This window comes from Colletes gigas, unplaced genomic scaffold, assembly GCF_013123115.1.
Source record: "Colletes gigas isolate AHSC1104 unplaced genomic scaffold, ASM1312311v1 Colletes_gigas_Sc00005, whole genome shotgun sequence".
In the NCBI taxonomy this organism is placed as follows: domain Eukaryota; kingdom Metazoa; phylum Arthropoda; class Insecta; order Hymenoptera; family Colletidae; genus Colletes; species Colletes gigas.
The window spans coordinates 7,472,149-7,484,241 of NW_025106634.1; the positions used below are offsets into that span (position 1 = coordinate 7,472,149).

Consider the following 12,093-nt stretch of genomic DNA (forward strand, 5'->3'; position numbering starts at 1 on the left):
TGCATCAAGATCTAAGGATGTATAATGTTTAAATATATATTTATATTTACAGTATTTTATGTAATTCCTTCGCATAATTAATCTTGACTTCCTTCCATATAAAACCGTCGGCACTGACAGAAATAACGAGAAACACGAAGATTTAATTTTACAAAGAAAATTTAGAAAGAACCAAAGAACAGAGATTTGAAATTAAGTAAGTAGTTATATTCTTAGTACTTCTGTTTAAAAAAATTATATTTAAGACATTAAAAAAATTCGTCATTGTTAGTGTGATCATTCTAAATTACTACTTGTACCAAGTTGTAACTATTATCCAGAAACTATACATTTGGAGAAAGAATGTACGTCATATCTGTAGATAGTATTCTAATAAAACTTGAAAATTGTATACTATAGTTATGGCCGTTTTCGCTTAGAGTACATTGGTTTATTCAAATAATCGTTGTATAGTTTGCTTATTTCATTGTACGTATTTTGAAATGTTTTATTAAAATCATATAAATAACGTTAAGAAAGGAAGAAAAGATTCCTCTTCCTGACATTTGATACTTATATTTTAGAACACATTCAGATCTTAATATGTAGTAGTAATTATCATATCGATAATTTCTATTTATTGTTTCTTACATATCTAAAGTATTATAATAAAACGCTTACAGACTTCTATGTATATATAAAATTTCCTGAAATAGTTGACAAATAGTTATTTCGTCGAGTATAGACGAACGAAAAAATTAAATTTATAGAAATGTACATATAGAATCATTTAAGACAATTAAACAATTGTTCACTATTTATCAAGCAATTTCAGGAACTTTCTCGATGAAATAGTATATCACAGTATAACGATCTAGACATTCAATTAGATTTTTGTATGTGGCAATTGTGTCTGTACAATTGTTTATCACAAAAGGCATACGTCGTTTGTTCCTTTCAATACTTTTGAAAAGATATCCTGCATTTCAAATGCATGATATATTAAACGAATATCCTGGTATCTGCACATAGTAAGTATAAAGATATTCCATACACCGTGATAATTAATCATGGTGAATGTAACAAACAACAAAATAGATGGACATCAAAATATCTTGGCATGTGCATAGTATTGATATAAATATTACTCAATACCATGTGCAAAAATCATAACTAACCCAGGTTCGACCATCATGTCTTCTGGCATGTGCGTGTTATCGCAATAGAGAACTAACACTGCTTGTTTGCCAGGAACTCTTTTACAAACATAACTGTCATATTGCCGTCTAGAGTTCTGTCTAGTTTCGAGAGAATTTAAGCCTGGAGGCCATTTTCTTTCATGGCAATTCTCCATTAACTCATCGATTACATGAGGTGGACAATTATACTCTGATAAAGTTCTTTTTATCATCGTCTATAACATTATGTTTCATTATTTACTAAAACTGATTAACATTATCCAACAAGTAACTCATAATTCACTATACCTGCAACGATTGGTCTGGTGTAGAAATCATTCCTCCCCATCTTGTCACTCTTGCTCGTGGAAGAGTAGCAGACCATCTTACAACTTCGTCCCTCTCCATTTGATCGGCAATGACTCGCATCGCAGGATTTGAAACTCTCAATGCTCTCATAAAATCTTTCAAAAGGTGTATTTCTCTTTTGTGCTCGTTTATTTGAAGTTGTTGTTCACCCAGTTCACGTTTCATATCAGCAAGTTTTTGTTGCTGCGAGTGAATAATGTTTCTGAGTTCCTTCACGCAGTTATGATCTTTTAACTCATTTTTAGGAATAATAAGACTACATCCTTGCTCGCAAAGCATAGGTCTCTTGGGATTATATTCACATTGTTCTAAATGTGATACCAAACTGTCAAGCTTAACTATTACTTGACATCCATACATAATATTATCACAACTAATACATAGACGGGCCAGAAGATTTCGAAGAATTCTTGGAGCTGCTCTGAGTTGAGCAGATGTAATTGGTGTACGGTCCAAGGGGCAGGTAGGTTGTCTGTTTATCCATTCGTTAATGCATGTACGACAAAAAGCGTGCTCGCATACAGGTGCCTGCAACATATTGCTCACCTACCAGTCTTTAAACCAAACCAAACATTTTACAAAACTTTTATTATCATATTTAATGTTACACAACAAACATGCATGAATATCCTGTACAAGTTATTCAGAAATATGAAAGAAAATTATTTATTCCCTTCACGTGATAAACAGAATAATGAAAACAATAGTTACGAACATTATGACAGAATGGAACCTATAAAAATTCAAACGACTGCCTGACGTTATGAGATCGATACAAAATTCTAACGAATACTTTCTACGAAATAAGTAAAGACACTCGGTGCGACGAAGAGAAACAAATGCTAATGTAACTTTAAAAGTATTTACCGTTGATCAATAAAAATGGTGCATTACCGAACAGAAAGAAAGAAGGATGAAAAAGTGAGGTTAATTTCGTGTAAACGCACGAAATTGGTTCATTGAGAGCATTCGTAACATTAACGAACGAAACAGAAAATAATACCTGGACTGGATCCTCCAAAACGCCGGAACATATCGGACAAACTAGTTCCTCGTCAACTTCGCCCTGAAATCGGTTCACATCGAACCCCATAATGCGTGCTCGCGACAAATCACTCGTCCTCGTACGCAGTGACGACGAGTCTTTCCTTCGAGAGACACTGTGGATCCAGAATCACAAATTCGATGGCGTTCGACGTGAAAGCTCGTGAATTATACCGTTACTTTTCACGAGTAACACGCAACCCGTCAATGGTCGATTCATATAAACGTATCAACAATTTGAGCTCTTATTAAATCGAAATTGAACGAGTTTATGATATACGATTATCCGTTATTGTAAATAATCGTAGAGCTCGCTCGGTTAAGCCTTTTATGGGGTCGCATGGCCTAAATTTTTGTTGTCTCTTCTGTTATGTACCGACTACGAATGTCGGCAGATGTACAATGTTATTTGAACGTTTTAAAAATAGATAATGCACAGTTCTTATGTAACGTTAATTAATTATACATATAAAACACATGAATTTATAAATATAACTTTATTGTATTATTATTAATGATTGCAAGTGATAGAGTTGTATCGAAACTTTTAGCGGAGATCGGAGGAGACATAGGCCTAGAAAGGATACCGACGAAGTCATCTAATAAAATAAATTTGGTTTAGGGTCCTTTAGCCTTAATTGCAACATCGATTGGATTTATATTTATTGTATGCGTGTAAGGAATGCATGTATTTATCAAAATATGAATTTTTCCTTTGAAATTTCAACATTTCTTTCTCGCTCTCGAAACAGCTGAAATTCGACTTGCGTCGACCGGCATACGATTTCGAGTCTCGACTGCTATTTTTATTTTCCGATCTATGGATACCTATTACACCATAAACGAAGTACAGAATAGGATTATCGTTTAATGTGACTTCGTGACACATGAACTGATATATCAACCTCATAAAATATCAGTAATTTTAGAGCTACTGAAATCGGTAAAGCTAAAAATCATAAGAAGCCTCACCCCGTACGATGTGTACAGGGTTACCATTTTGTTTACAAATACAACGCTAATTGTTTGGAATCAAGCACGACACATTAAACGATAAGTCTATTCTGTACCTCGTTTATAGTGTAATAGTGTAAGGTATCCATAGATTGGAAAATAAGAATACCTGGGCAGTTGAGACTCGAAATCGTATGCCGGTTGACGCAAGTAGGATTTCAGCTGTTCGAGAGTGACAGGGAAAGGCTCAACTGCGCCATCTTTCTCCAATCCCCGAAGCTATCCTAAGTACCAGAGCTCACGTACACGTGGTTGTGGATTAGTGTGCATAAGTGGAGGGGCAGCTTCCTCCGCGCACCGATCTGCCGGCTGGTAACACTACCGATCAACTGCCATGCGCGATCGATCACCGTACCATGCGGTCCCCCTTCCCACGGACCAGTGGCGCGCGCACCTGGCTAAATCCCGAGTCGTAGATTCAACGTGAGCGCAAAGCTAAGCGTCGCGTATCAATTTTTACATTTTGACACAATAATTATAAACAGGCAACCTTTGGATTCAGCTCAGTATAAAATATTCTGACTCCTGTTATACCTATCTTTTTGTAATATCATGATACAAACATTCCATAATTATTTGTATTATAATATAGGTGAAACAAGATTAGGTCAATTCGTGTTTATATTATACAGTTAGTCACCATGATTATACATAAACATTGCGCAATATGCCTCGATCGTAAACGAAGAAATATGCGAGAAAAAGCCTAAGCTGTACGTGAGAGACTGCCTCAAGAGATATACGATGATTATTTGAAAATTGTAAATAGCGCATTTGAAACAAATTTCACTCTATCAAAACGAGATCAATCTTCTCAGAATTGACTGTTAGCTTGGAAGTTTCGATCGATAAGGTGCGATAATCAAAAGATAATAACAGAATTGGAAAAGGGGATCAGTATTCATTTGAACGTTACAGTGACAGGTTTAGTTTAATCATTTCTAGATCATGGACAAACAAAAAGCTTCTGACTACGAGATACAAGGTAACCGATTATCCTAATACAAACCTGTGTTACTGAAATGGTAAAACAAACAAGCAACGTTCGCTTTATATAAAGTAGGTTTTTTGAAAAGTAGGGAATAGCGATTAGGATGATGCAAAGTTCATGGGGTACGGATGCGGTAAGTTTATGAGATAAGGATCATAAGCAACTGTAACTTTCGAAGAACACTTGTTAGAAAAAAATAATTGGGAATCTGTCCCTCTCTTAACGTTGCTTGCTATGTTTTGGTCGAAGTTGTTAAGCAGCGTTGATCGAGAGACTTAACGAGATATTCGATAGGATGACAGAAGTCAAATCGTCCGCCTCTCCACTCGTCTCAATGTCTGATTGGACCGTGACCCAATTTGAAAGCAACAAATTAACATAAAACTGATTCTCGTTGATTAGAAAGATTTTTCCTTTCCTTTTACTGCACGCGACGACAAATAAACAACATTCGCGCGGTATCATCGCTGTCTCGAAGAACACGAATGTTAAAAAAAATGTTGAAAATGAAATGCAGATAGAAATATTACGAGTTAGATGGGTAATTACAATATTAGTAAGACGTTGATCGTTGTACAGTCCAAGATAAGGAATTAAGATGATGGTATAAGAATTGCAATCATGTTCACGAATGTTATCGGACCTTTTTCCTATCTTTAACACGTGTGTGTTTTCAGATCACCCGGACAATGAAAGTGAAGCGGAGGCGGATCATAAGGTAAGTACTAACCGCTTATCTATAGCGAAAAACGATTTATTAACGATAAAATTATTATTTACGTTCCTAATATAATCGTAAAACTTTCTTGACACAAACCGTATGAATGGCACGATGCACGATTGTGAGTAGATTATGATCGTATAGAGCCCGTTACTGTTAATTTCCCGAATTTAGTATACGTTGTATGATATAACATATCCAATAACTGTGATGCATTTTTTGTTTTTTTATACTTTTGTTTATTTTAGTACCCAATAATAACTATACAGCTGTACAGAATATCCTAAAATATTTCAACAAAGTTCTTATTTCCGTCGAACACTATTCGCGAGGTAATACGTCGAAATTGAAAATATTGTAAATAAAATGTGTAACGCAATGTAGTTGCAATGTTGGTCGACTATAATAATGGTGGGTTTAAAGATATTGGCAGATCATGACTCACGTCCCTGCAATAAAGTTTTGCGGAATAATGTCGTTGCTCCTTGACCAGAAATCAAGATCAGATTTCACTTTTCTTTTCTATATTGCAACATTCGCTGGTGTAACTAGGTCGACTTTGACTTTTATTATTTAAATATTCTATGGAAAAAAAGAAAACAGTTCGTAATTCTATATATCCAGTTATCGTCGCGTAATAATCTCTAGAATTAAACAATTATTTATTACCGCGGATTAATTTTATAATTTTCTTTTTTGCGATTAAAGTAATACATTTTGTTGCAAATGAAAACGCTAGATTTTTACTTTGTAACTATCTTAATCTGCTTTCACAATATTATTCTTATACGATAATACTTAATACCCATAAGTACTTATATATTTCTGGTTACAAGATTTAAAAAAAACTGTACAATTTATCAGTAAATTGTATTTTATAATTGTCTCGCAACACAGCAGTTCGATCAGATTAATCATTTTGCTACAGGAAATGGACAAGGTTACAAGGAAACGTACACGATCTATAGATATAGAACATTTCAATGATGCTCGTCAGCATAACTTCACGTTTTAACAATTTACAAAAAACTGGCATACGATCCATCGTATTTAATGTTAAACTACCTAACAATATTAACATGTACCTTCAAGGCTCCTACTTTTTCAATCTTCGAATATTTTTTCGGATTTCTTTTTGCGACAAGTACAAAGGGAGAATCCTTCTCGTTGTAACGACCCCTTAAAAGTTAACGTACAATGTTCCGTTACCGAATTATGGCAAATTTATACCATACCAAACAGCTTGGAAATCCTAATACATTTTCAATGTTTATCAACATTGGAATACTTTTGCGTGACACTGTACTAACGTACGACGTACAGTATATATAGTCAATCTTTGTCAGTACTCCCGTCGCGGTCTTAATCGCAGTGCTTACATATCCATAGGTAGAGAACGATAAAGTTAACAGTGCGATTTCGACTACCGATCGAGGCGAACATCGTCGGTCCCGCTCGGAAATCTCGATCGCGATATTTCGATTTCAAGTAAACTTACGCGCCACGCGATCCACTCTCTCGTTATTACTACGCATTTCCTAAACCAAAAAAAAAGAAAAAAAAAGAAGTTTTGCTGATAATAATGCATCGTTCAAGGATACTCTAGCAATACGCGAAGAGTTTCAACAGCATGCTTCTCATGCACGAAACTACTGTCAGTGTCTGATTTGAATTTCATCGGATCCGTGCCAGGCAAAAAACAAGCACAATGGCAACGAAAGATGAAGACACGACAGAGGTAGGAAGTTCGAATTTTCCTTACGTTATTTTGATAAAATACTAGCGATTTGTGGTATCTTCGAGGGACACGTTAATTTACAATGGATTCGATTGTAGGTTGAATTAGAAAGTCGTTCTTTTTCAACGTTTTGTACACCTTGTTCAAATCGCGCTTCGCTCGCGTAACGTGAAAGGAATTTTTTTACCTGACAACTGAAACCGACTTTTCCATCATTTGCATATAACATTTACGAACTCGTGTAATCGAGTTGTCACGTGCGCCTAACATGTTTTGACAAATTATACTCGCACGATCGTAGACGATTGTCAACCTTCGAATAAGTTTCATAAATTATTCTTGGAAAGGTATGGCAATGCGGTACATAAACGTCAGAATAGAAATAAATTGGCGTTTTCATCGCTTTGTGGATAAAAAACTAATCCATCGATTTGTCAATACAATTAAGTGTGTACATTATCCATTTTTGTAAATGCTGCTTCAAATAAAAGTGAAATTCAACGTGTACAAACATATGTTCGTTCGCTATCGACAGATAACGAATAAAAAAACAAACTTTAAATTCGAAAATTCTGTGATCAACGAACAATTTCTTTTCTTATTTTGCGTAGTCATTTTAATATGCAATAAAAAATGTTCCAAGAATGGAAGACGTAATAAAGATATGAAGTTAAAAACTAAAATAGTTACCTCATTTTCTACGACTAGTTTAATGTCGCAGTTCGTTAAAAATATACCAGATAAAAAAAAAGTAAATCAGTGTTTGGTATGACAAAATATTTACTTTAATACTTTCCAATTCATTCAAAGAATAAACTCGTCTGATATTCTCGAAATAAAAAACTGGGAAATTCGAATCGTGGTATCTAACGCTAACTTTCCACTCGAATGGCGTTCTAACAATGGAAAAATCGTGTTTTCTTAATTGTCTGTAACGGCAACGAAGTTAATAAGGTCGTCGCGAAAATGCTATTGACATATCGCACGCTTTTGACGGCGACTTCGTTATTTCCGTATCACGTAACGCGACCTAACATTGTCACTATTCTTTTCTATTTTAACTTTGCAGAAACTCAAATACCCCAAGTCGATATTCTTCATCATCAGCAATGAATTCTGCGAGAGATTCACCTTCTATGGAATGCGAAGTACGTAAAAACTAAATATTTATCTACAAAACGTTTGTCTTTTAGTATTTGCATACATTATCTTATACGCAAAACTCTTTTCCGCGCAATAATAAGCGCGCATATTGGAAAACAAAACTGTTCGGTTTGGCGTTATTAAAACTGACTGAAATGATTGACTTCTATTGCCTCTCATGAAAGTTCGTGGTAACGATAAAAATAGAACAATAATTCACGTGTTGATCGAGCTTTATTCAATGGTCACGGTCTTGGCCAGAGTTGGTCAAATTTTACACTCGAATAAATAAAATCTGCCTAACTCTGGTTAATGCTAAACAGGCAGAGCGTTATCTTTATAACATGTATATTCAGAATATATTTAAGAAAACAATTTATTTATTTAGCCGTGCTGACGCTCTATCTACGGAATCAATTAAATTATAGCAATAACACATCCACCGCGATCTATCATGTCTTCATTATGTTCGCCTACTTTTTCCCCATCTTCGGGGCGATATTGGCTGACACGGTGCTTGGAAAATTTAGCACCATCTTCTACTTAAGTATCATTTACGCCATCGGACAAATTCTCTTATCCGTAACTGCTGTTCCAACTATAGGGCTACCGGCAAGGTAAGTTAAAACGTTACTTATTCCCAATCTCTACCACTTTTCAGTTCAATTCTAAACGTATCAACATTTGTATGGTTGTTCTACTTATTTTGAAACTCTGTTTATAAATGATATGTATATGTAAAGTGTAGTTATGGAAAAATTGATGTCCCTCGATGCTCTTGAACTTGTCAAAACATCAACTGTCCGTCGACTAATGTTTGATCGTATTTGTTAAATGTCCTAACTTTGCAGGGAATTTTCGATGGTTGGTCTACTCCTTATAACCCTCGGTACAGGCGGTATAAAGCCTTGCGTGGCAGCGTTCGGCGGTGACCAATTCATCTTGCCTCAACAAGAACGATACTTATCCACGTTCTTCTCGCTGTTTTACTTTTCCATTAACTCCGGCTCCCTGATCTCGAGCTTCTTAACGCCGATGCTTCGCAGTAGCGTCACGTGTTTCGGCCAAAATTCCTGCTATTCCCTAGCATTTTTCGTGCCGACCGTTCTCATGACTTTGTCCATCGGTAAGTTTCGAACGAGCACACCTTTAAATCTCAAATATTAATTCCATTATTCTTTTCTTTCCTCTAGTGATATTCGTGCTTGGAAAACCTTTGTACAAAATAGTGAAACCTACAGGCAACGTCGTGTTGGTCGTCTCCAAGTGCATTTCCGTGAGTATCATTTTGTGAAATAGCAAAAGTTTTCACGACACGACAGAGAAAAAAAGAAAACAAATTTACCTAATTTCAGCATGCCATTTACAAGAAAGCGACATCGAAACAAGAGAAAAGGGAACACTGGCTTGATCATGCGGACGATGAGTATGATAAACCACTGATAAACGACATCAAAGCCGCCCTGCAGGTCATGAAGTTGTTCGTACCGATACCGATCTTCTGGGCGTTGTTCGATCAGCAGGGCTCCCGGTGGACGATCCAGGCGAACAAAATGAACGGCGAGATCGGTAATTTCATATTACAGCCGGATCAAATGCAGGTGGTTAATCCATTTCTGGTACTCGCCTTTATCCCGCTGTTCGAGACCTGTATTTATCCACTTCTGGCGAAGATCGGTATTCGGACTCCGCTGAAAAAGTTGACTATAGGTGGCTTTCTAGCCGCCTTATCCTTTGTTGTTTCAGCGCTCGTTGAACTTAAACTCGAGGTACGTATTTAAATTATTTTTTCTTGCGATGCACGTTATAAAGGACTCCTTTATTTCCAGACAACGAATCCGGTTTTGCCCTCGGAAGGTTTTGCTCAGATACGAGTGTTCAATACTTTAAATTGTACTGTGGACATGACTATAGAAAATGAAAACTTTGATCTTAATGGCATGGGCATGTGGTCAAACAAATATATTAAAGTAAAGGGCACGAAAGACTTAGAGTACATGGTAGAATTTCCAAAGTGCCCTAACTCTATACCATCTTATACAGGTATGTTTATTTGTTATATCTTTGATGGTTCTCTATCATTTCTTTTTCACAAAATATCAGTTTTCACAGCTAAAAGTATAACCGATCGCATTTCCTTTCTAGGAAAGATCAATGTGCCTGAAGCCAAAGCATCTTCTTGGGTTCTCACACCCAATAATATCTCTCGCACGTACATTGACTCGGTAGAGAAATCGAAAACGGGTAATCCCTTAGTACGTGGTCTCTTTTCTATAGAAAATTCAAGAGAAAATCTCACATTGTCGTTCCATAAAGAGGACAAAAGTATTCTCGATTTAACTATAATGCCTGGCACAACCGAAACAACATTGCAGGAAATTAAACCTGACAATTATGACATTTATATCAACAATAAAAAAGAGAAAAGCGACGTACGCTTTAAATTGGGTGGAGTTTATACGGTGATTGGCTCTGACTTTTCGAAGCAGATGATTTTAGATGTTGTTACCGTGACAGAGCCAAATTCAATGCACATGTTATGGTTGGTACCACAATACATTCTGATTACAATGGGTGAAATCATGTTTTCTGTGACCGGTTTAGAATTTGCATTCACGCAAGCGCCCACCAGTATGAAGTCTTTGTTGCAAGCTAGCTGGCTATTAACAGTGGCCTTTGGTAATCTCATAGTGGTCATAATCGCGGAAGCATCATGGTTTAGCAGACAGGCAAGTATATATAATTAAAGATGTTTTTTCAAGTAATAGTGACTGTTTAGACAATTTCAGTCAACTATTATATGTACAACTGTACTTTCTATTTCTGATATTTAGGTTTATGAGTTCTTCCTATTTGCTGGGCTGATGTTCATCGATATCATAATACTTGCCATAATGGCAAGTTTCTATAAATATGTGGAGAGACCGGAGGAAGATCAAAGTATGACAGAAGAAATTCAGAATGGAGAGGTCAATAAATCTTACAGTGACAATGAGAAGTGAACTATTAATTAATGCTAATCTAAGACTACTCAAAAAGTTTTGCACTTGTTCCATATGACCACAGTGTTTCGAAGCACCTGGAACCTCAAGAATATTATGTGCTCTGAACACTTTTAAGCCTTTAAACGATCGTTGATTAAAGTCCAATCAAGATAACGTCTATTTATACTTATTATGAATAATTTATATTTTCAGTATTGATTTTACCCTGTTTCAAGGGTGGCAAATGTTTTTAATAGAAAAGTAAGATAAAAGTAGAAAAAATCGACTCATTAATTTTTTAATTTAAAATAGAAACTGTAGAATTTTGTCCTATGCAAGATTAAATAATAATTCAAATTTTAGTTCTTTATTATATGAATTTTATTCTATAGTTTTGTCGCATTGCTCACCTCACCCCTATCCTCGTTCCCTGCTACTCCACTATTATTGTACCCTTGGATGCCGGGAGTCTCCAATTTGGGACATGGATCGTCTTTTTTATGTTACTTGTCCTTGAGTGGCTATGCTTGTATAGGTTACTTCCTACAACCTGCACTTAGAAGATCAATATTATTTATTGGGTTAATTATTAGAACTAAAAAAAGTTATTGGTTTGGAGGATGTGGAATGAGGAATCTGGGTGTTTTGAATATCATTATGAAAGAGGAATATCTGTGGGGGTTATAGTTGCCTAGGATGGCAAGTACAAAATTAGAGTACTTGGTTTGATACTATCAAAATATGTACCAATTTGGTAAACATACAAACCTAGGATAAGGTTTTAAATGTATTTTGAGATGAATTCAATGTTAGCTTCGTGGAAGTAACGAAACTAAGGTAAATTATAACGACTGCGACACTAGTAACGACGATTTTCCTTACCGTAACGGAGTGGTGGGGAAAGCCGACATAACCTACCGCACGAGGCACAT

At 35.8% G+C, this 12,093-nt stretch overlaps 2 protein-coding genes across 5 annotated transcripts; one reads left to right on the plus strand and one right to left on the minus strand.

Moving 5' to 3' along the window:
- Positions 1-830: 830 nt before the first annotated feature.
- Positions 831-3,896, minus strand: LOC122395161 (E3 ubiquitin-protein ligase NRDP1). 3 transcript variants are annotated; one of them, XM_043392538.1, is made up of 4 exons: positions 3,831-3,896; positions 2,530-2,686; positions 1,467-2,054; positions 831-1,393 (listed from the first exon to the last, which is right to left on the minus strand). In XM_043392538.1, exons 2-4 carry the CDS (start codon positions 2,617-2,619, stop codon positions 1,124-1,126), a joined length of 948 nt encoding a protein of 315 aa, XP_043248473.1. In that variant the 5' UTR covers positions 2,620-2,686; positions 3,831-3,896; the 3' UTR covers positions 831-1,123. The 3 variants fall into 3 exon arrangements, with proteins under 3 accessions (XP_043248473.1, XP_043248472.1, XP_043248474.1); XM_043392537.1 differs by having other exon boundaries at positions 1,467-2,072; XM_043392539.1 differs by lacking the exon at positions 3,831-3,896 and having other exon boundaries at positions 833-1,393; positions 1,467-2,080; positions 2,530-2,666.
- Positions 3,897-4,353: 457 nt separating this feature from the next.
- On the plus strand, positions 4,354-11,375 carry LOC122395390 (peptide transporter family 1). Of its 2 annotated transcripts, XM_043392911.1 has the most exons (10): positions 4,354-4,569; positions 5,253-5,293; positions 8,104-8,182; positions 8,566-8,794; positions 9,029-9,303; positions 9,371-9,453; positions 9,533-9,946; positions 10,007-10,220; positions 10,323-10,906; positions 11,012-11,375. In XM_043392911.1, exons 1-10 carry the CDS (start codon positions 4,533-4,535, stop codon positions 11,177-11,179), a joined length of 2,124 nt encoding a protein of 707 aa, XP_043248846.1. In that variant the 5' UTR covers positions 4,354-4,532; the 3' UTR covers positions 11,180-11,375. The 2 variants fall into 2 exon arrangements, with proteins under 2 accessions (XP_043248846.1, XP_043248847.1); XM_043392912.1 differs by lacking the exons at positions 4,354-4,569; positions 5,253-5,293 and adding an exon at positions 5,698-7,034 and having other exon boundaries at positions 8,606-8,794; positions 11,012-11,365.
- The last annotated feature ends 718 nt before the right edge of the window (positions 11,376-12,093 follow it).